We start from the raw sequence: 24,344 nt of genomic DNA, 5'->3' as shown, positions 1-24,344 counted from the left end.
CGGACGTAATTGCCGCTGCTTTTCATTGGAGTCAATGAATAACTGCTCCAATTACGTCCCAAGAAGTGACAGGTCACTTCTTTGACACGGGCGTCTATTTACGCACCGTCTTTTGACAGCGGCGCGTAAATATACGCCTCGTGTGAACAGACAAACGTCAGCCCATTGCTTTCAATGGGCAGATGTTTGTCAACGCATTCAAGCCGTTAATTTCGGACGTAATTCGGGGGTTAATACGCCCGATTTACGTCCGTAATTAGTGTGTGTGAACATACCCTTATTGATCCAGAGTAAAAAAAACAAAAAGGCATAAGACAATCTTCCCTATAATGGAAAACTTTCCCTACTGATCCGAAGTGGCGATCAGACTGGATCAACAATTTAAAACAAGAAGTTTCTAAATTTCATAAAGCGTTTATCTTATTTTGATCTAAAAATGTTTTATCTTGCTGTGACCGGCTCCTGCGGTAGACTATTTCACATGTTCTTATGGTAAAGAGGGTTGATGCCTCTGGAGAGTAAACCTTTTTTTCTCCAGTCAGAGGGAGTACCCCCTTGTCTTTTGAGAGTATTTTGCACGGAACAGCTTTTCACCATATATTTTTTTTATATTGGCCATTAATATACTTCTATAGATTTATCATGTCACCCCTTAGACGTCTTTTCACAAGACTAAATAAATTATTTTAATCTTCACTCATAGCCAAGATTCCCCAGAACTGAACTACATATTCCAGATGTGGCCACACTGCTTTGTAAAGTGGTAGTATTAAGTCCATGCCTCTTCATACACAGCAATATCCTACTGGCCTTAAAAGCAGCAGATTGACATTTCATGCTGTTATTCAGTTTATGATCTACAAGTACCTCCAGATCCTTCCCTACTAGTTACTCGAGCAGGTTTACCTCCCTTAGGACATGTGGTGCAAGAAGATTATTAGTACTCAGATAACATTTATCCACATTGAACCTCATTAACCAACTGGATGCCCAAATCGGCTTGTAATTTACGAACATCTTCCATAAACGGAACTAGAATTCATCGCTTGGCATCATCTGCAAAAATAAAAACCATGCTATTAATTCAGAGCAGGAATAAAATTAACACCACTCTCTGGATACGGTCCTTGAGCTAATTTTCAGTCCATTTGCAAGCTTTACTTTCTAAACCTCTAGTCCTTATTTTACCCATTAGGTGTCCACGTAAATTATGCCCACATCTAAAACTAAAATGGAGTTCATTGATGGACATACTCTAAAAATTCAGCTAGAAGATTGCATCGCAACCAGGATTTTAGTCCAAGGGGGCCTAAACGGCCCTCTGCCACATTAGAATACACCACCAGTGTTGTAGGTGGGGGACCCTATTATAAATTTTACATTGGGGCCCAGGAGATTGAAGTTAGGTCACGTTCAGACGTGGCAGAATTTTTTCGCTGCAAATGTTGGTGCACATTTGTGACAATTACGCAACGAATCTGCAGCAACATTTGCATATTTGACAGGTAATTCAGCCGTTGCGGATATCACAGCGGACTTGCCACAGATTTCAGTTTTTGCATTGCAAAGGTTGAAATACGCAGTGAAATTCCGCCGCTTCCCTGCAACATAATGAGCATGCTGCGGAGGGGAAATTCTGCACTGCAGCCTCATTTCAGGACAGTTCTTTTCCGCAATGTCTGAACTAAGTTTCCTAAAAAGGTATAGAAAAAAATGTAAAAAACGACCGCTGGAGAATTCTACTGCGGACTGTCCGCTGCGGAATTAAACAGCAATTCCGCCACGTGTGAATGTGGCCTTACGCTTCATGGTGAGAGCTGTACACAAATTTACAACAATCATTTCTGTGCAATGCAGCAACTACAGGACAGGATGAAAGTTACTGCACAACAGAACAGCCTTTTTCATGTCATTTTAATAGTGTTCTTTAAAAAAAACAAAAAAGGAAACCTTTTTCCAGATAAAATTCTTCTAATTCAAATTGCATAAATGAAAATAAAATTATACAGACAATATATTTAAAAAAATGCCCCAAGCCTTGCAAAGCATATGCAAAGTCAATGTAAAAGTAACTGGATGTTTCAGAGTTTCTAAAGAGTAAAAACTTGTCACAATTGAATTGTATGGTAAAATAGAAAAAAAAAACAAGTCAAAATTCTCAACTTCCCATATATCAAATATGATTCATGACTAGATTTAAAATAATTTTTAAAATTGATGGTCCCCCCACTAAAGTTTTGCAGTAAATTGCACGTTAGTAGCGGGAAGCGGTCTGCTATGCATACACATAATGCACTGGCTACATGCGCAACATGTTGAGATTGACCAGATATTCTTTAAACCGGTACCATATTAAAAATAGCAGCATACGGCTTGTTATGCCTTATACATTTTTGTAGTCTTTGTGGACCCGTCCATCCATGTGCCCATCTTGTAGTAGTATCAGTTATCCAGATGCCACTGCTGAGCTGGTGACCCGTCACAGATTGCCATGGCGACGTATCCCTTGTGACTGAGGGAGTCGATGAGCTTCAAGCACTGCCCAACTGATACTTGATAGAGGCGGTTGTTTTTCTGAAGAAAGAATGTTCTTCTTACTAAATCTGGCGTTCACTTATTCAGGCAAAGAGCAGTAAAAAGATCTCACACCTCATAAAAACAGTCACAAGTTGTACAATTCCCGGGAATGTCGACCTCATGAGATGCTCCCTGGGCAACTAGCTATGAGCAAAATCACTGCCAATGAGGATATATAACGCACTGGCACACACAGTTCTAACATCCATTTCCATGGAGGAGATGTACAGTACTACGGTAGTAGTGTCTGGGGTCGTACAAAGCTCTACTTGCTGAAAAGTTTCACAAATTAAAAGTCAGAGATCAAGTGAAGCTCCACAGCAGAAATTTACCTCATAAACTTAGATACTCCTTAGGGAAGGGATAGACACAAAACTCTATAGCTTGCCTTACGGACCCCATTAATTTCAGTAACATTTTTTTTCTTTGCAAACGCAATCGCTTGGTCTCTGTACTTGCAAAAAAAAAAAAAAACATTGGGGGAGATTTTTTCAAATGAGCAGTTTCCCATAGCAACCAACAAGTTGCTGCTTTCATTTTCAGTTTTGCTATTGAAGTCCATGGGGAAACAAATCATAATGGAAGGCGCGGCACCCCTTGTCTTGTTAAGATTCATTATATCCATTTTGACGTTTGTTTGTTGGTGAGGAGCAACTGAGAGAAATTAGAAGCCAGTGCCGGACATTTCTGGGACGGTGGAGCTACATTTGAACTCAAACGGTTTTGAGCCTTCATGACCATAACACAATGTCACCTTTTGGAACAGCAAAAACAGAAGAAATGATCCAGCGCTGAGTCGTGCTTTGGTTAAAAAGGAAGAAGTATTCCCACTTTTATTGGGGTATTGAGATTAAAATCGAAAGGAGACGCAGTCCCAAGATGTGTGTTAGTAGTAGGCGGTTTTGCCCTGGCCTACGCGTTTCAAGCACGTACTGTGCTCTTACTCATGGCAAAGAAATGTGACTCACATTTCTTTGCCATGAGTAAGAGCACAGTACGTGCTTGAAACGCGTAGGCCAGGGCAAAACCGCCTACTACTAACACACATCTTGGGACTGCGTCTCCTTTCGATTTTAATCTCAATACCCCAATAAAAGTGGGAATACTTCTTCCTTTTTAACCAAAGCACGACTCAGCGCTGGATCATTTCTTCTGTTTTTGCTATTGTGTACCGCCAGCCGTAGCGGGGATCCGAGCGGAGAGTCCGGAGACGCATCAGACTGGTGAGCTGGAGGTTTCCTCCCTTTTGGAACACATTGTAAGGCCCCGTGCACATGACCGTAGTTTTCATCCGTAATTACGGATGAAATTGCGGACCCATTCATTTCTATGGGTCACGGACACCTTTCCCCTATATTTACGGATGTGTGTCTGTGCCGTATCCTCAAATTATAGAACATGTCCTATGCTTGTCCGTAATTATGTCACGGACTAGCCCATAGAAATCTATAGGTGTTTCTGTAATTGCGGACGGCTGCTGATGTGCAATCGTAGCCGTCCTGAATTGAAGAAGCCTTGCTATGCAACGCCAGCGGATTACCCAAGATTCCGCCCTGGTATTTTTGCGGATCCGTAAATACGGATGAACTACACATGCACTATGGACCGTATTTGCGGACAGCGTGCCATATATGAGGATGACTACGGATCCGTAATTGCAGACAGTAAAAACCATTACGGTCGTGTGCATGAGGCCTAAGAGTTCATATTCCTTTTTTTTATTTTTGTCCCAATATTTTTTACTTTTCTCAGAGGAAGCTTTCTTTCGGACCAATTTGCAATGACTTTTCTTATAACTTTGTAAACCTTGCATAGGAAATAATTATACTTTCCTTATCTCACTTCGTTTTAATCAACCAACTCCATTAAAGTACTGACTTCAAAAATGAGCTAATTCTCCTATGTGGGGCAAAATATGTATATATTGCATAACATCTGCTCGAATGCCAAATGAAATGTTACATTTAATAAATTTCAACATTACTTTCATATTTTAAAACGGTAATACTGATAGAAGCGCTCTGCACCCGATCAATACTATTGGGTAGCTTTCAATAGACCTATTGACAGTTGTCAGAGAAGTCTATTCCTATCTTACGATTAAGCGCACTCCTGGGGTTATTAGAAGTGAAAGCTCTGATGTAACTGCAATATCCCACTCAACCAATGTCATACACATACAGGCAACTGGATACATATTTGCTCATTCTCCGACCTTTGTTCCAGATATCAGATTATTGGGAGAACCGCAGCAAACAGCAGCATAGATCTCAGCTTCCTAGACCCCAATGAGCATGATAATCATAGAGAAGTGTTCATACATTAAAAGTTGAAAGAGTATATACACATTGGTTTTCAGTGTAATTTACCCCCATGACTGTGAATGGTGCATTACTTTACACATTTGTCAATCATTTATGGGTTGGTACCTTTTGTCTAGGTTCAGAATTTGTATTATATATTCTCTACTCTGTATTCCTTCTGTGGGGGATAACATGTTACAAAAATGTATATGCACTTTGTATATGCCAAACGTATGTATATGATTCTTCTGTCAATAAAAAAAACTTATGTTTTAAAAAAAAGTAGTAAGAGTATACTTACACCAAACACCCACTGTTGTGATCCACCAGATCCATGACATTTCATTAGTCGTGGAGGATCTGAGGATCGAGTCTCTGACATATCCAAGCACAACAGATTACTCAGGATTAGCTCATGTTCTTCATTATATGTCCAGATCTGAAATGTATTATTATTAGTCTACACCGTGGGTCTACTGCATTTGTTAATGAAATAGTCATTATGATCAGAGACTGGTGGATGGTTAATAATCATCACATATTATATAGTAGATCTAGTCCTGCATAGTGGTTATTGAACCAATGACAACATTACCTGGTCAGAGTCATTAAAGTCACAATCTTTGGCAACTACTAGCCCTCCCTTCTGACTAGGATGACCCTGGGCCACAAGACACCGGTTTGTCTGCATGTTGATGAGCTAAAAAAAAACAAATTAACATTTTTATTTTTTTTTAATTTACTGGAAAAAAATAAATAAAAATACATATTATAATAATTGTACTCTTGTCAGAATCTTTTCAAAAGCTAAAAAGGGAACCTGTCAGTTAGGATAAATGCCTTAGTGACTGCAGCATCTCATCCATTAGACAAAGAGAGGGCCTCTCTGTCACCCCATCACCCCCCCCCCTATGACATGAACAATGGGTGCTGATGGGTTGTCATGGCAGTCAGGGGTCTAATGTAGGCCCCCAGGACTATCATATTGGTCTTCCTATTAAGCCCTGCCAGACTAGGATGATGCAAAATGCACAACACATACAGTAAGTATTGGAGTGTATTTTTTTTCTTCTTAAAAAAAACTTTATTTAAAAAAGTTTAAACCCCCCTTTTCCCCATAACAATCCGAACTATTACAATATAAAATGTATCCGACACTGTGGATGCCAAGATTAATGTTTTTAGTAACTTTGCGTTCTAAAAAAAAAAATGTAAGAAATATGGAATAAAAAGTGATCAAAAAGTCGTATGTACCCCAACAAAATGGTACCAATAAAACTACAACTCGCCCTGCAAAAAAAATAAAATAAGTTATGGGTCTTAGAATATGTGGACACAAAATAATTGTTCTTTTTTACGAATTGTTTTTATTTTGTAAAAGTAGTAAAACAAATATATAAATTCGGTATCGCCGTAATTGCACTGACCCGCAGAATTAAGATAACATGTCATTTTTACCACACAGAGAATGCTATAGAAACAAAACCCCCAAAATTATGTAGAAATAGCTGGGTTTTTTTTTTCCCATTTCACCCCACAAAATAATTTCTTAACGTTTCTCAGTGCATTATAAAGGTACATTAAAAACAACTCGTCCTGCAAAAAAAACCAAAAAAAAACCCTTATTTGAGCCACAGTGCTGCCCTACTATGGTAAAACTGTACCGTTTTAGGGGCTGCAGGGAACGTCATTTCTTCGCTGCTTCCCTCCTCTATCAAAAGTCATTCTACTAGTGAATTTATGCATTTTGTGGAAGAAAACTTTTTGCTGGACTAAATACAAGTTAACAGAAAGTGACTACTAAGAATAAAATACACTCCTGCAGGTCAGTTGTAGTGATCTTTATACTGAACCACATTATAATTGTAAGTATAGAGAGTAAGACACAACTCACTTACCCTGCCACGTTGTAGGATTTTGGGCCGTTTCTGGCCCCTATTGAAGAATACTGGTGGTTGGGCTTTGGCATTGGGACCAGAAATTTGCATCTCAGGGTAAATGTTGTCCAGATACCACTTAAAGGACTTGCAATTCAGTCTGTTCCTCAAGGCCACTCGGTCGCTGATGTCTCCGTAGTCTCTGTTCCTGAGTTCTGGTCGGAGGGCAAAATACTGCTCCTGACCATAAAAAAATAAAAAAAAAGAGGATAGTGTGATTGCGTTATTTTATTACTGTAATAAGACTTTAGTCTATTTTGACTACTAAATTTTTCACTCAATGATCCATTAGCTCTATTATGCTTAGAAAATATATCAAGCAACTAGATCAGGCCAGTCAGGCTTTTACATTGCCATGATCAGTAGCAGAGTTTTTTCTTATTTTTGTAAGAGATAATGCAGAAATTTCCCAGTTCTCACTCATTTGTTTTTTTTGGGTTATATTTTTCCCCTACAGAAAGTCAATGATTTCACGGTTCTTTCAAAACGAAAAAAAAATGTGACAAAAAAACCCCCACAACAAAACGTTTTGTATGAAGGAGGCGTTAAAGAGGCTCTGTTACCAGATTATAAAATCCTTATCTCCGAACAGTAAAGTTGTTGTTTTTTTGAAAAACGACAATTTTTGCCCAAGTTATGAGCAATTTTAGATTTATGCAAATTAGTTTTTCAATGGACAACTGGGCGTGTGACGTCACTTCCTCCCACAGGTCCTTCACCATCGCGGCGGACGAGAGAAGACACATCGGCTACAGGCGTCCGAGAGGGTACAGTTGAATCTGCAGCAGCATATCTCGGACGCCTGGAGCCGATGTGTCTTCTCTCGTCCGACGCGATGGTGAAGGACCTGTCGGAGGAAGTGAAGTCACAGCGTGATCTCGCGAGAACACGCTGTGTGTTTGTGCAGTGAAAGAAGCTGGGTGGGAACGATGAGAAGTGTATGACGCTGATTGGTCAGCGTCATACAATTCTATTCACAACGCCCAGTGGGTAAAAACAGAATACACGCCCAGTTGGTAAAACGAGAACACACGCCCAGTTGTCCATTGAAAAACTCATTTACATAAATCTAAAATTGCTCATAACTTGGTCAAAAATGACTTTGCTGTTATCTACATTGCAGCGCCGATCACATTCAATAGGAGATAGGGATTTTATAATCTGGTGACAGAGCCTCTTTAACAGGTAGCAGCGTGAAACATCTTATCTCTAGATTAATCGTTTATCATGTTCCATATATTAGAGCAGATCATTGTAATGTTCTCAGCAGCCATACAGGTGATGGGGGAGGCGGTGACTGGAAAACTCATCTGATTCAATTAGTGAAAACCGGTTGCGATCACAGGATCAATTTCATAATGTGAAGAAAATAGAGACAAACTCTTATAAAGAAGCTGCACGATTTCAAAATAGTAGAAAAATAGTAAATACCTTATAGTCATCCATCCATACATATGCCAGTCGTAAGGAATTATGAGCCATAGTGTCATGGCCGCCAGGTGAACCATATGGACGTCTTTTCCGGAATATATGCCCTACCCTGGAGCAAGGTACAATGAGAAGGCTCCCTCCACACATCCAGATCTGAAAAATAATACATTAAATATTATCAACACATACAAGATATTTCTGTCTTTGACAAAGTTTATAAAACCCCCGACAAATGATTGCTGCTTTGAAAAGGCTTACAACGAGGATCCGATGGACGTGACATATTATAGGAAAAGGGACAAGGAAGGGATAAGATGGCAAAATCTAATATTCAAACTTAAAATGGCAGCAAGAGCGGGCATGTACTGCCTATTGGCACAGTATAGGGTGCGTAATCTCCTTGTTTATAATCTCCCCGTTGTTTAACAATGTTTGACATTTATCAAATCCCACTTAGATTTTATTATGGTCTCTCTTAACTGCTTTCCTTTAGTGTCATAAGTAGCACATAATAAACTTGAGCTGGACGTGATCCTCGCTGTAGGTAGGGGGGAAACTTCTACAATCTAAAAAAAATAAGTGATCATAAATGATTGAATTCTCCTTCATCCACACTGGCCCTTATAGTTACAATCGCCTGGAAACTAGCAAATCCTAACAATAATTAGCCAGGGTGAATGGGCCTATAGACCACTAAGTGAAAGGACAGGAAAACGGCAAATTAGTGAATGACAGATAATACAGCGTATACTGCTTTCATTTTATCATTTATACATTTTTACTGGTTTTGGGTGGATAGTGAGATGAAAACAAGCACAAAAAAGGCCAATTTTCAATAAGGCCTAACTGCAAAGGGAAACGGTCACAGTGAACATGCAGTCAGATCTGTGAGGAGATTATTATAAAGCAGGAAAAACTGAGCAGATTGATATATAGATTTATGACAACATATTCAGTATAATTTATTAATTTAAAATTACTGCTCATTTTGGACTTAGGAGTCAATCAGTGATGGACATCCTTCCCTGTATAAGTGTACATTTAAAAGGTAGCTGTCAATCACTGAGTAGGACCGCCCACAGGACTCCTAAACCCAGAATGAGTAGAGATTTAAAACTAATAAAATTACAAGTTACACTGAATCTTTTCCCCACCCAAAAAAAAGCAGCCCACCCACTTCTTGCAGCCCACTTTACTGCATTCTGCAGAAAGTACCAATTCCGGTAGCCCAGCAACTTCACCCACATGTACAGTAGCTACATGCCCTGAAGGGCTAGTGGGTAAGACAGGGTGTTTATCTACTGTGCCACAGTCTCTATGATACACGGGTAAGAAGAAGCATTAGATAATTGTGCAATAAACTAAAACAAAACTTATGAGATATTAGAATGTGCTGAGAAAGATTCTGTTCAGTGAAGGGGCATTATGTAGCAAACAGAAAAAAAAAATTGTAAGAGAGAGATGGATCTTCTATAAATAAATTAGCTATATGAGACAGTTTTCCAAAATTTCCTATAGTTACCCGAAATGATATCTCCAGATTTTCTCCACCCCAGATGTCCATGCCACTGTCATATTGCCCCAGTGTACTAAAATACTCTCTGTCCATTGCGAAAAGTCCTCCAGCCATTGTAGGAGATCTGCAATAGACGTAATGCACATGAAAAAAGTCACGTGTGTTATGACTAGATCAAATACACAGAGAGAGAATATATATGATCTAGGCCAGAAAGGTGAATCAAAATGTTAAAGGGGTTAACCCAGAATCGAGAATTATCACCTATCCACAAGATAGGTGATAATCTTCTGATTGATGGGGGCCCCACCGCTGGGACCCCCGCCGAGTGCAAGGGGTTCTGGAAGCCCCCCCACCCCCCTCCTCTTCACTGCTTAACTGCAGTGAAAAGGGAATTGAATGAAGCAGCGGTCGAGCACGCGCACTGCCGCTCTATTCAAAGTCTATGGAATGACGGACTGTGCTCGGCTGTTTGTCAGTTCCATAGACATTGAATGAAGCGGCGGGCGCATGCTCGACTGTTCTCATGATCAATGGGGGGCCCCCAACGATCAGACAAATATCACCTATCCTGTTGAAGACATAAGGATTGTATTTGGATTATAAAAGTGGGAAAGCTTGGAACCCCGGCAGAAATTGTCCTCATTATTAATCTGAATATACATAAACATACACAGTGCCATTCCAGCTGTTTTTTGTTTTTTTAACACCTTCCCGACCGCCCACTGTCTTTTGATGTCAGGCGGTGCGGGTGCTTAATCTACAGAGACGTCTTTTGGCGTCGCTGCAGATCAGGCTGATGAGCGCTCGTGAGAGCGCTCGTCCTCTAAGCAGGAGCTGTTACTAACCGCTCCTGATCTTAGAGAAGCCTCCTGAACACAGCTGGGGTCGGCAAACATTCCAACCCCAGCTGTTTAACTCTTTGATTACCGCGGTCCGTGACCCCGGCATGATCAAAGGGAATTCCCCTCTTTGATCGCATCACCGGGATTCCAGTGATGCGATCAAACACCGGGGAATCCCTCTGCAGTCAGCCCTGGGGACCTACAAAGGACCCCAGGGCTGTCTGTTCCGTGTGCCTGCTGTTCGGGCACACTATGTGCTGCCCGATCAGCAGCCTGTGTCATAGTGACACAGTGTAATGTATTAGCATACAGGAGTATGCTAATACATTACAAGTAAAAATAAAGTTACAAATAAAGTTATCCCTTGATGGGATTAAAAAAAAAAAGTAACAAAACAAATAAATAAAAAAAGTCCCAAAAAGAGTCTTTATTTTGCATAAAATACATTTTATTGCCCCTACACTAAATAAAAACCAAAAACCTATGCATATTAGGTATCTACACGACCGTAATAACCTGAATAATTAATCTAATGGGTTATTTAGTGTGAAACGTGAACGGGATAAAAAACAAAAAAAACTATTCCGAGAATCGCTTTTTCCTATATTAACGGCGTAAAAAAAAATTTTTTTACCACCAATCTGTGGGAAAAAAAAAAATACTATTTTTCTCGCATAAAACAAGGCCTCATACAGCCACGTCAATGAAAAAATAAAAAAAGTTATGGCTGCTGAAATGCCGAGAGGCAAAAACAGAAAAATTGAGCTGGTCATTAACGTCTTTTCAGGCCCGGTCATTAAGGGGTTAAAAGGCACAGTGTTGTTTTAACTAAATCCCTGTGTGCGTTACCAAAGACTTCGTTCTTACTGCTAATTATTAGTTTAATTGAAATGTTTGAGGTGGATATAAAAGAGATGACAGCTGCAAGTGTTTGATGACTTCTGGGAAATATTTTTTTTTTGTTGCACAGCTCCGTTCTGGAAAGTTAAAAAATCACTTCCATACTGCAGCAATGAATTTACAGCGCTACAGATATGCCGCCAAAAAAACCACATAACATTTTCCAATAAACAATCCAGCTAATAGACTTGAATACTATCCGTTTCTTGGTCAAATGAATCCTTCAGATTCCAGATACAGAAAGCCAGGTCAAGTCTTCACATTACTTAACATCTCTGCCAAAACTCTGCTATGAAAGCCATTGGCAGCCTGTGCAAGCCGAGTATTGTGTATTTCCAGGCTGCTCCAATCTGGGACACAAAGTACAAAGACAACTATGACAAGAATCCGATAATAACTTCTTATGTTGTACAGCTTTACAAGAGAAAACAAATTTAGATTTTAACTACTACGGTGTGTTCCCTACGTCGATGCTTTTTTCTAACTTTGCCAACTCTACTACAAAATAACTCCAATCTGTCAGCTGGATGTCAGACCATAACGTTAAAACCAAGCACGGATAATTTAGACAATGGCATCAACACATTTTCATTTCTCCATGAAATCTAGTCTGTCCTTGAGTCATTTTCTTCTGCTTGTTTAATAATTTTATTAAAGCAGATCTGTCAGCGAAATACGTTGTCCTATGTGAGGGCAGCAAATTACAGCTACAAGTAAAATATTGTGCCATTGGCCTAATAGGAGCGCTGAAAGAATACAGCAGACTCATAGCTATGAGTTTTCTGCATTCATGATGGGAGGGCTCCCCCCGCCCCTCCCCGCAGTGACTGACAGTCTGCTGTGTATACACATATACATAGCAGCCTGTCAGTCACCGGCCTGAGGGGAGGGGAAGGAGCGCGTCTTTCCCACCCTCATTTATACAGTGGACTCACAACGGAGTCTGCTGTATTCTTTCAGCGCCCCTATTAGCCAACTGGCATTAGAAAATTTTGTGCCGTTTTGCGTACTAGGAGTACGGACCTGCAGCTGTAATATGCTGCCCTTACCTAGCAAAAGCAATTCGCTTTTCTTACGGCAGTCAACAGGGAAATTGATGGAGAGCATAACTTTCTTGTGCGAGCCAAGTTAAGCGTGAGGATACTAAATATATTTTTATTATACCTAATATTTTTTTAAAGAATTGATTTTCTTATTTTAAAACTTTTTTTTTGTCATATTAGGTGCCCCAAGGTTTAATCATCTGGGATCAACGTTTTCTCTGATCCCAAATGTCACTGAAGGAGTGTGGCTGTCAATCACAGCCTGATTTGATCCAAGCTGTCTGTGTGAGCAATGATTACATACATATGCGGCGTTGTGCGTGAGCTTCACATGTATGTCATTTTGCGTTAAGGGGTTTCCCAGGATGAGAACAAAAGGGTTTCCTTTTTTCCCAGAAGCAGTGCCACTCTTGTCCATGGTCTGTGTCTGGTATTGCAGCTCAGTCCCATTCACTTGTATGCCGCCATCTGGTGGTCACCCCACCCCATGTTACCTCATACAAACACTGAATATCAAAACATAAAGCCTTTACCGAAACGGAGCAGTAAATCCATCAGGACCTCCTAGTTCAGACAAAGGAACTGGGTCCCACTTAAAGTGGAGACCCCAATTAAATCCACCACGCACAACAGGGGACGAGCTGTACATTAAGGTGTCTGCACTGATGATGTCAATGACTGGACACACCACCGTCTTGGGATTTTCCTTGATGGGAGTGAGTAGAGGCTGTAACCACATTTCATTAACCTCACAGTGGCTGTCTAGGAACACCAGAACATCACCTGATAGGAAAAAAGGAAATATGACACATCTGTAAAGGGAAGGGAACATTTAAAAGATGCTAAAGTAATACAGGAGAATGTCCTGCTCGTTCAGAATCACACACATATTCACACAGTGCAGTACCGTAATAGTTAAAAGATGTAAAATGTTGAAGCTAATTCATTTTACTTAGGGAAATGGCGAAATTGGCAACCACTTTTCTGAAAATGCAATAAGTAAAAAAAACAAAACACTGCAGGATACAATAGGCGCCAGGTTGAGGTGATGTAAATAGCAAATTGTATGAAAAACGCCTTTCAAGACTGTTCCGGTCTATTTGTCTAGGGATTACCAGTACTCTCTTGAATCGTGTTGTCCAATAAAGAAGTTATTTCACCTCAGGCTGCTGCTTCACCGGCGCATAAACAGAACATCTTCACAGAGCCCCATTTACCCAACGGATCCCAAGTGTACTTTAAGGCTGGGTTCCCACGGGACGGATACGCTGCGTAAAAATCACGCGTGTCCGACCTGGAACCCGCAGGACATTCCGTCCGAAAAATCGCACAACATTGTGGTGTGATTTCTCGGACAGAAATTCCGCTGCGGGGGAAAGTCGTTCATACTTACCCACTCCCTCCTCTGACGTCCGCTCCGGCCTCCCTGGATGACGTTTCAGGCCATGTAACGCTGCAGCCTGTGACTGGCTGCAGCGGTCACATGGGACGCCACGTCATCCCAGGAGGCCAGACTGCATGAAGAAGCAGGGTGTTCCGGGTAAGTATATACATTTTTTTCTTCCAGCGGTGCGATTTTTGCGGGGTAAACTCTGTGATTACGCCGCAAAATCCTCAATGCTTGGCTTTCTGTTGCGGGTTTTGCATCCCCACTGAATTCAAATGGAGAAAACTCGCAATGGAAAATGAACAAAAATGCAGCATAAATTGACATGCTACGGAATTAAATTCCGCACCGTAGGTCGTTATTTACGTTTACGCTGCATTTTTTTTCCTCAGCGTGGGCATGAAATTTTCTAAATCTCATCCACTTTGCTGCTACTGTAAACGCGGCGGAATTTACACGCAGAATTCCGTTGCGGAAAATCCGCAGTGTTTACGCTACGTGGGAACCCGGCCTAAGCATCTGTCGGGGCAGTATATGTTGGTGTACCTTTTTCTCAACCGTATAAGATAGTGTAGTGGTCTACGCTATTCCATACAGAGGGATGGCGGAAAAAAACCATACCACACGGTATATGTTTTTTTATTATGAGAGCCTACGGTTGATGTATGCCTGTGTATGCCTATACAGTGGCATATTTTGGAGGCTTATGTCAGAGGCATACGTCAGGAAACCCTCCCAACTATTTACTGTAACATCTGCTTGAAGTTATAGTAAATCTTAAAAAAGAAAAAAAAAAAAAAAACACATTTACACCCTGTGTACCTTACTTACCTTAGATGGACACCACTTTTCTCTTCAGAAAACCACTTTTATGAGCCAGGAATGTGTTCAGAGCATTTGTCACTTCAGTTTGCCCAACTTTACATTTGTACCAGAGAGATTTATTTAAAGAAATTGGATTTGATTTAAAGTATTATTTTGCTCACATCAAAGGAATTAAAATAAGTTGCCTCAGCAATACAACCCTTTTCCATATAGAAACGCTATCAGAGCATATGGCCATATTAAAAGGGGGGGGGGTGCCACGCTCAAAATCCAGCTTTATAAGCCAGCGCAGGGAGCCACTAAGAGCAGCTCTCACTCTGGCGGACTCACCCCATCCATGTATTACATGGATAGTCATTCATCAGAATGGCCGGTATGCTACACAATGATTGGCCAGCCACAGCTTGCCCCAGCTGATATAGGTGATTAACAAGCTGGCTTCCATGTGAAAAAATAGTTTGGTCTTAAAAGATTTTACTTTTAAACATCCCCACCTGTAGCATGAGAAGCTCCAACCATCCTTCCACGAATAAGTCCTTCCCTCTGTTTGTTTCTCACCAGTTTCACCTTCTTGGGTAGGTTTTCCTTAATGTAATCATCCAATGGCTCCTTTAAATCACCTGGCAAAAAAGGTACAAAAGTAGATGGAAGGATTTTGGCTAAACATAATGTGATAAATCATAATATGTTCCATTACATCCATTCTGCATCAATCAAAAGTAGTCCTAAAATAGATTCCAATCTGAAAACAACCAATAGTCTAGAAATCTGTGATAGCGGATAAGGAAGAATATTGTGAATGGACAAGCAGAGAGGAGTGGTAACAGAGCGGACCAGTAGATGTGATAGTTGTGCGGTGCAGTATAGGCGTTGGACACCAATTTATCTGCCCACAGCCATCTTGTTGGTAATAACTGTTGCAGTATATCTGGAGTATATTAGATTTATCATTGCAGTTTATGAATTCTGTTGTAATTGGCTGCTAGATCTGGGATCCGCACTGATCAGACATATCCCGTGGATAGGCCATAAATGTCTTAGATGGGAATAAACTTAGAAAAACATGGTCTTTATCCAAACAAACACCTTTAGTAAACTCCACACAGGAGGACAACATAGTTATAGGGGTTCTTCAAATCAGGACAACCCTTCTCCTTGAGTCCCGAGCGGAGAGGTCCTGCTTTCACTCAAGAGGATGTGACATGTCCAGGTATAATATAGTAGCCTACTGAATTCAATGAGTTGGCAATACCAGCTGGACTGGGTGAACAAACCCTTAAATGGTGGAAAGACACAAAAATACCCTACAAAAGCAGAGTCTACTTTCTCATACATATGGGTGGTCATTAAAACTGACCTCCACCTATTGAGCAGCTGCTTCTCTTTCAGTGTCTCTGGGGCCTGTGCAGCTGGAAGACAAGCACACATAGTGGCTAATAACATTCAGGATAACGTCACATTTTAGAATAATTATACAAAATATTCCCACCAGATTGTCAGCAAGCACTGAACTTCAAGCCAGATACTATACTGGAAAAGATAACATTTCAGGATTGTCAGATGACATAGCCGTGCGGAGCCACTGTTACACCATCTGTAGTGATATTTTGTATTAGGGATGTCATGATACCAGAATTTGGACTTCGATACCGATACTTGGTTTAGTATTGCGGTTTCGATACCAATTCGATACTTTGCCAACAGTAATAAAAAAATAAAAAAAGTTCTTCCACTTTCTGGTGTGAGGTGGGATTCTGAATTTAACCTCCATTTGCCTCACATTAATAGTAATTAACTCCATCATGTTTCGCAGTCATAATGGGTTAATGTGTGAGGTACATGATGGGGTTAATTACTATTAATGTGAGGCACATGGAGGTTAAATTCATCACACCTCGCGCCTCACCTAAGTGAAAAGTTTTTATTTTATTTTTTTTACAGCGTACACATCATAAATGACGCAAAAAAAATTGTTGTGCAGGTTATTACGGCCGCGCCAATACTGAATGTGTGTATATTTTATGTATTGAGACTTATTTTAATGTTTATTGTAAAAATAAAAAAAAAATAAAAAAAAGAAGGCGTATGTATATTTTTTTTAATTTAACATTACTTTATCTTTTTACTTTATTTTCAAACTTTAATGTACTGGCATATATCAGATATATGCTAGTACATTAGCCTGTGTCTGTATAGTACACAGGCGGTTGTTAGGACATACAAGACAGCCCTGGGGTCCTTCAAAGGACCTGGGCTGTCTGCCCATATATGGTATGGCCCTCGATCGCGTCACAGTCATTCCCCGTGACGCGATCCAGAGGCATCCCCCCCTTCTCACTTTCCCCTGAATGCTGCAGTTCGCTGTGATCGCAGCATTCAGGGGAATAGCGGCGGAGATAAGAGGTTTCTCTGATCTCCGCCGTTATAGAGCGGGGCTGCGGCTGTGTAATACAATCATTGCCACGCTCCTGACAGTAAGTGCGCGCGCGGTCAGCATGAGGTGATGCGGCTGGCGCTAAACTAATGAGCGGTGACACAGGCACCGAAGACAGAACACCAGGGTGTTTTGCAGTGCAGCCGCCATGTTGTCTTCAGTGACGGCAATTAGTGCAGTGCCGGCAGCATCACCTCATCCTGACGGCGCGCACTTGTTATCAGGACTCAGGAGCGCGGCAATAACTATCACACAGCCGCAGCCCCGCTCTCATCCATTCATGTGTTACTATACTGAGCTGTACGACGGCACAGCTTAGTATTGTAATACATGAAACGGTATCGAACCGTTTGGGGATGCACAGTATCGATGTTTCGATGCATCGTGCATCCCTATTTTGTATACGATAATGTTTGATAAATAGGGCAGAGTTTCCCAACCTTTTCGGACTCTAGGCACCCCTGTAATAAAAAAATAAAATAAAAAAAATGTCCTCAGGGCACCCCTACCAAAGATTGTTTTCCAAAAGACAAAAAACAGCTAAAACAAGCATCACACTATTAGGGTATGTTCACACAGCGTTTTTGTAAGGCAGAAAAAATCTGCCTCAAAATTCCTTTTTTTCTGGTCTGTGTTTTTTAAGCCGTTGAAGCCAATTCAAAAGTCGCAGGCAAAAAAAGCACTCCAAACAAGCGTCACAGGGTTTTTTTTCTGCCTCCTATTAATTTCAAATGGAAGTCAGAGGTGGAAACCACTTGAAATCCATCAGCCCCCCACTCACAGTAAAATGACCATCAGTCGTCCCCCCCCAACAGTAAAATGACCATCAGCCCCCCACCCCTTCCTGTAGATAGCGCCATTGTAGCTCTCTGAAGGAGCGGATTCCCCCTGTGGCCGGGGATTCCGCTCCTGGATGGAGCACTTGATGTCTCTGTCCATATATGGACAGTGACATCAGGGGCAACTCCTGAAGCGGAATCCCTGTGCACAGCGTTGCCGACGCTGTGACCGGGGATTCCTCTCCGAGAGAAGCTACTGACGACTCTGTTCATTTATGGATAGTAACGTCAGGGGCTTCACCTGGAGCCAAATCACCGGCCACCACGCTGGCAACGCTGTGGAAGGGGATTCCGCTTCATGAGTTGCCCCTGATGTCACTGTCCATTTATTGGCAGAGACAACAAGCGCTCCATCCAGCAGTGTAATCACCAGCCACAGGGGGATACCACTCCTTCAGGAAACTACAGCGGCGCTATGAACAGGAAGAGGGGGTGCCATCTACTGAGGTGGGGGATGCTATCTACAAGGGGGCTGCAAAAAATCTCCTCACATGCACTTTGCACTCTGAGGAGGCGGAGGAGAGCAAGCATGGCCGTGGCAGTGGTTCAGAGTTTTGCGGCTCCTCTGGAGGGTTCTCACGGCACCCCAGGGTGCTGCGGCAACCCGGGTGGGAACCACTGACATAGGATATCAAAATCAATAAATAACAAAAAACAAATCACCAGTAAATATAATCTAAAATGTCTTTTACTATCAGGTTCCTTAGCCGTTTCAAAGTCATTTCAGTTTTCCAAAAAGTCAATCAGTATGGTCACCGCCACAGCTCCCGCAATGACAAATTTGCCATTCAGAAGTTCATAGGATTTATTTCCCAGTGATATTTAAAAAAAAAATTCATCTTAAAAGGGAAATACTCTGTTAAAGAGATTACTACCGTTATTGAGATCACTTTGGTAGCTCTCACCTAGATCACTGTTATCATCCACCAGTATGATTTCCTGTAGAAGATTAGGTGATGTGCGGTCCAACACGCTATGAACGGTTCTCAGAAGAGCAGAAAAGGCTTCATTGTAGAAACAAACAACAATGCTGGTGAGGGGCAGTTCTGTTGGGTACAGCTTTTTAGCACACCTGCCAATGTAGAGGAAATAATGATAATTCAGACATTAGAGTTACAGCTAATGACATTTTTACTACAGTGAGAACAGGACAATATAACTAAGCAAAAAAAAAATATAACAATTATATAAACAAAATGTTGCCAACTCTTCCTGCAAACACTGGAGGCATTTTTTGTTAAGAACCGACATTTATGAAAGTGCTGTAAGATGTACCAAAATGTACTTTAACCTAGACAACACATTCAGCTGCCAATAATCCATACATCAACAAGAGGATCAACAGATAAACTTCAGAAAATAAATCTTACTATGTAAGTACATAGGATAACAATAGTAATGCTTTGAATGGAAGAAACAATGGGGGAGATCTACAAACATGGTGTTTTTTTTTTTTTACCGTTGTCCAATGTAGTACCTATATGCTGGTTTATTGGCCCATTATACCCACTTGTTTTATGAACTCAGATGTGATCAATATTAGGTGGATCCGGTGTGTCCCAGACACACAGAACCCGCTCTCAGCCAAGCCGTCAGTTTAGCTGAAAATCGACGGGAATAGGCTGACTGAGAACGATACAGCTTCTATGTATACAGGATACATAGCAGCTATATACTAAAAAGTTTAAAAAAAATATTATTAAATTTAAATTTGAAAACTGTTTAAAAACACAGGTATTAGTGGCTTTGCAATCATATCAAGATATGTTACACTGAAAATTCAGATGACAACAGTCTTTGTAATTCTTCTCCAATAAGCCGGTATCTCTGAGCAATAAGAGACTCAAAAGAAAATCATAAAAATCTTAAGCATTCTTTAAAAAATTAGCAAATTACTACCAGTTATTTCTATAGTAAGGATTACGTCTTACATGCCTGAAAATAATGTGATGTAGAATTAAAAGAATAAAAGGTGTTTGTAGAACAAGGGAGAGGGGAATTGTAAATTCCAGGTGCCAGAGACTATACCACAAAAATGCAATAGCAAATCACAATAAAAATACTTAGCAGATGTTTGGGTGAGGCTGGGTTCACACGACCTATTTTCAGACGTAAACGAGGCGTATTATGCCTCGTTTTACGTCTGAAAATAGGGCTACAATACGTCGGCAAACATCTGCCCATTCATTTGAATGGGTTTGCCGACGTACTGTGCAGACAACCTGTCATTTACGCGTCGTCGTTTGACAGCTGTCAAACGACGACGCATAAATGGACTGCCTCGGCAAAGAAGTGCAGGGCACTTCTTTGCCACGTAATTTGAGCTGTTCTTCATTGAACTCAATGAAGCACAGCTCAAGATTTACGAGCGTCTCAGACGCCTCGTAAATTACGAGGAGGAGCATTTACGCGTGAAACGAGGCAGCTGTAAACAGTCTGTCTTTTCACACGTAAATGCCTCTCATCGTGTGAACATACCCTAAGAATTCATCAGCAGAAGCAGCTGTTGTGAAAGGATGTATAGTTTATATACTGCAGGGCTGGGAATATATGTATGGAATGTGCCGCTGCCATGTAATGCTCAGCTGTCGCACTGTGTAGGAGCGCTCACAACTTCTGTCAATCCTCAATTGTTCTAGCTCTGTAGAGGAATGGTTAAAGAATCCCATACACAAATATTTTATTTTTTATTACTCCAAAGTTTTGTCAGGCGATTCCTCAGTCAGTCAGCTGAGAGGTAAACACATTACTTTGTATAATGAGCGCACTTCCTTTCAGCACAATGATTGGGACTTTAGGAGCCTGTTCAGTGGGTGGTGTTGTACCCACTAGGTCAGCTTTATAAGGATATCTAACAGATGAAGAAGTCTTATTCAATCTGTTAAATGCCCCAAGTTCAAGAAGTCCGTAACAGTCCCTTAAAAAGGACTGTCACCTCTGAAAATCCCCCTAAACTAAAGTGATCAGTAAATAGCTTAAAAGACACCGATTCTGAATCTGTCATTTTCTTCTACTCACTTGCATTCCCCCTGCTGTAAGCCCGCAAACGGACTGTGCGCTCCATGACGAGTCCTAGAAGGCCTCTCCATTATAATGCCGATCTTAGGAGTCCTCTCTATGCATTAGCACAAGGGCTTACAGCAAGGGGATGCAGGCGAGTAGAAAAAAATTAGTACCTTTTAAGCTATTTACTGATCACTGTAGTTTAAGAGGCTTTTTGGAAGTGACAGTCTCTTTAAAACGTACCTATACCTTCTAAAAACTTTTGACATGTCAGAAGTTTTGATCAGTGGGAGTCCGAGCACTGAGACCCCCACCGATGACTAAAACGAAGCGGCAGAAGAACTCAGGTGAGCGTTGTGTCACTATGTTTCTGCTCGGCTTTCCCTGGAAAGCCAAGCAAACAGTGAACGGACTATGACTTTTTATTGAACTCATACACCACTCCTCACTATGACATGTGAAAAGTTTTTTTTAAAGTCTATGTACACTTTAGACAGATTAAGGGCATGACCAGACGTAGCGGAGTTCTGCATACACTGTCCGCATCAATGCCGCACAGAATCTGCATTGCCTAAAATGGGCATTAAATTGATGCGGACTAGCCGTTGCGTATTGAGGGGAAGAGGGCTTCCCTTCTCTCTATCAGTGCAGGATAAAGAGCAGGGGCAGCCCTTTCCCTAGTAAAAGTAAAATAAATTTATACTTACCCGGCCGTTGTCTTGGTGACTCGTCCCTCTTTCGACATCCAGCCCGACCTCCCTGGATGACGCAGCAGTCCATGTGACCGCTGCAGCCTGTGATTGGTTGCAGCCGTCACTTGGACTGAAACGTCATCCCAGGGGGCCGGACTGGATGAAGAAGCAGGGAGTTCTCGGTAAGTAGGAACTTCTATTTTTTTTTACAGGTTGATGTATATTGTGATCGGAAGTCACTGTCCAGGGTGCCGAAACAGTTACTGCCGATCGTTTAACTCTTTCAGCACCCTGGACAGTGACTATCTCCTGACGTCGCCTAGCAACGCTCCCGTAATTACGGGTGCACACACGTACTCACCTGTAATTACGGGAGCCCCATTGACTTCTATGGGCCTGCCCGTGCCGTAATAACGGTCCGTGATTACGGGCGTTTTTACGTTCGTGTGCATGGGGCTTCAGTCCAGCTATAGACCTAGAAATACATAGGTCCAGCCGGAATGAAGAAATGTCGTGTTAGTAAAATCAATACGCTCCGCAGCATACATAACATCTGCGGACTTCATTGCGGAATTTTGACTCTCCATTGAAGTCAATGGAGAAATTCCGCAATGAGTCCGCAACAAGTCCGCTACACATCTGCAACAGCCAGTGTATGCTGCGGACACCAAATTCCGCACCGCAGCCTATGCTCCGCAGAGGAATTGTCCGAAACGTGTAAACGAACCGAACTAAAAAGCTGTGGAAAGCAATGGAGAAACGTGTACGCTGCGGATTTCCGCAGCGGAATTCCAGAGCAATTCCGCCACGTCTGGCCATGTCCTAAGGAAGTAGCCTATTTTGGACCAAAGGATGCAGCAATCTTTTTTTATATCCACGTTTCAAAACCCATAACTTTTGTATTTTTTCGGTCAAAGTAGCAATATAAGGCCTTATTTTTTTTTTAATGCCACTATTTTGCAGTACATATAATGTGCTGTATAGCATTTTACTTTTTTTGGGTGAGGTAGAAAAAAAAACGCCTTTTTTTTTTTTGAGTTTTGCTTTTACGGAGTTTACATGCGGTATTAATAACATGATAACTTTATTCTGTGGGTTGCTAGGATTACGGCGATAACCAATAAATAAGAAATCAAACCAGGGACAGCACACGGATGTTGTCGCGTCTGGTCCGCAAAAACAGATGAGAATAGGGCAAGCTGTGAGTTTCTTGCAATGGACACATGCTCCGTTGAAAAAAAAAACGGATGTGTGAATAGCCCCATTGACTTGTATAGGTCAGTGTGCACATGAGCAAGAAATACATTTGTGTGAATAGGGACTAAAACTGACAGGCAGTCTATAAAGCCCTGCCTCTAGCTTCCATGTATGGTATACCTGGGGGTCACTGTTGGGTTCCCGGCTGCAATACCACCCATCGGCACCCTGTGATCGCTTTCACGGGGTTCCAATGGGATAACAGAGGGGTTAAACGGTCGGGATTAGAGCCATCTCCGATCTCGGCCATTAGTACGGAGTGCCGACTGCATATTACGGCTCCTGAGCCAGCACCATTATACAGCGTCATAATAGTTAACATAAGTCGCCGTACTGCGAGTCGTGATATACAATTACTGCACAGGGCGGGAAAGGGTTAAGCAATGTCAAATCTGAAAATATCTTTCGCTACTGCTACACTTAACTTTTAGCCCTAACAAGCTATTTAACTCCCTTTTTCTTATATAAATAGTGAAATTGAAAAACTATTATACTTGTTCAGACAAAAGCAATCAAAAGTGGAAGAAGAGATGCTACAAAGCAAATTCTCTGGGGGTGACATCTGTACAAGTATGAAATAATCTCATCTGCCTGCCATCTGATAATTCCAGAAAAAAAGATCAATCATTGTACAGTAGACTTTTAAAGCTGACAATGTTGTCTGTTTCTATAATGGACTAATAGATCAGCTGGATCAATCATAAGTTAAAGGGGTTGCCTGGTTTAGAAAACCCATTTACAAACACCCTATTATGGCAGTTAACTAAGGTGAGTCCCACATGAGGTGAGACCTCCATCAATTAACATAAGAGGCTGTGTCTCTGGAGGACACAGTAAGTTCATGCATTACACGGACAGTCCATTGACTTCAATGCGCAGCATGTAATGCTTCATTTCCCCTGAGGTGGCACTGCAGAGGACATAAACACTTGCTGCCAGGATCCCCTGCAGATTACACCCTGGGTGAGGGGCACCCTGTAATCAACCTAACTTTAGGGGACGCTTTTAACAAAATAGGATTGCCAAACGTGGACAACCGCTGTCCATATGCCCTATTATGCTATATGCAAGTCATAAAGGTGGATCTTCTTCTCTGGTTTTATAAGGATCAGCAACTCCCGCTTTGGCAAACCTAGCCTGCTCATGTACTACATTGGCAGCCATTGAATTGAATGTCGACCATGTTAAGCTAAATTTATGGCTGGCAGCAACTTCCGCAGCGAGAACAGCTTATCACAGGGGGTTGCAGAAGCTGGACCCTAGGTGATCAGCTGATCGCCGAGCCAGCTACTTTGAAATTAGCATCTGTGGGCAGCAAAAAAGGTGATGACAGATGCTCTTTCAGAACTTTGGTT

The 24,344-nt window shown here is 41.5% G+C and overlaps 1 protein-coding gene across 2 annotated transcripts in view; it reads right to left on the bottom strand.

The window, feature by feature from the left end:
* Positions 1-2,066: 2,066 nt before the first annotated feature.
* GALNT11 (polypeptide N-acetylgalactosaminyltransferase 11) overlaps positions 2,067-24,344 on the bottom strand; it is a 31,848-nt gene continuing 9,570 nt past the window's right edge. For both annotated transcript variants that reach the window (XM_075827364.1, XM_075827365.1), the window contains exons 4-12: positions 18,943-19,109; positions 15,259-15,384; positions 13,086-13,335; positions 9,771-9,888; positions 8,249-8,401; positions 6,779-6,997; positions 5,476-5,580; positions 5,182-5,319; positions 2,067-2,574 (exon numbers count right to left, since the gene is read on the bottom strand). In XM_075827364.1, coding sequence (XP_075683479.1) covers positions 2,443-2,574; positions 5,182-5,319; positions 5,476-5,580; positions 6,779-6,997; positions 8,249-8,401; positions 9,771-9,888; positions 13,086-13,335; positions 15,259-15,384; positions 18,943-19,109 — 1,408 coding nt within the window. In that variant the 3' untranslated portion in view covers positions 2,067-2,442. The remainder of the gene's footprint in view (positions 2,575-5,181; positions 5,320-5,475; positions 5,581-6,778; positions 6,998-8,248; positions 8,402-9,770; positions 9,889-13,085; positions 13,336-15,258; positions 15,385-18,942; positions 19,110-24,344) is intronic.

Source organism: Rhinoderma darwinii, chromosome 5, assembly GCF_050947455.1.
Source record: "Rhinoderma darwinii isolate aRhiDar2 chromosome 5, aRhiDar2.hap1, whole genome shotgun sequence".
Taxonomy (NCBI): Eukaryota; Metazoa; Chordata; class Amphibia; order Anura; family Rhinodermatidae; genus Rhinoderma; species Rhinoderma darwinii.
This window is presented reverse-complemented; position numbering and strand designations above follow the sequence as displayed.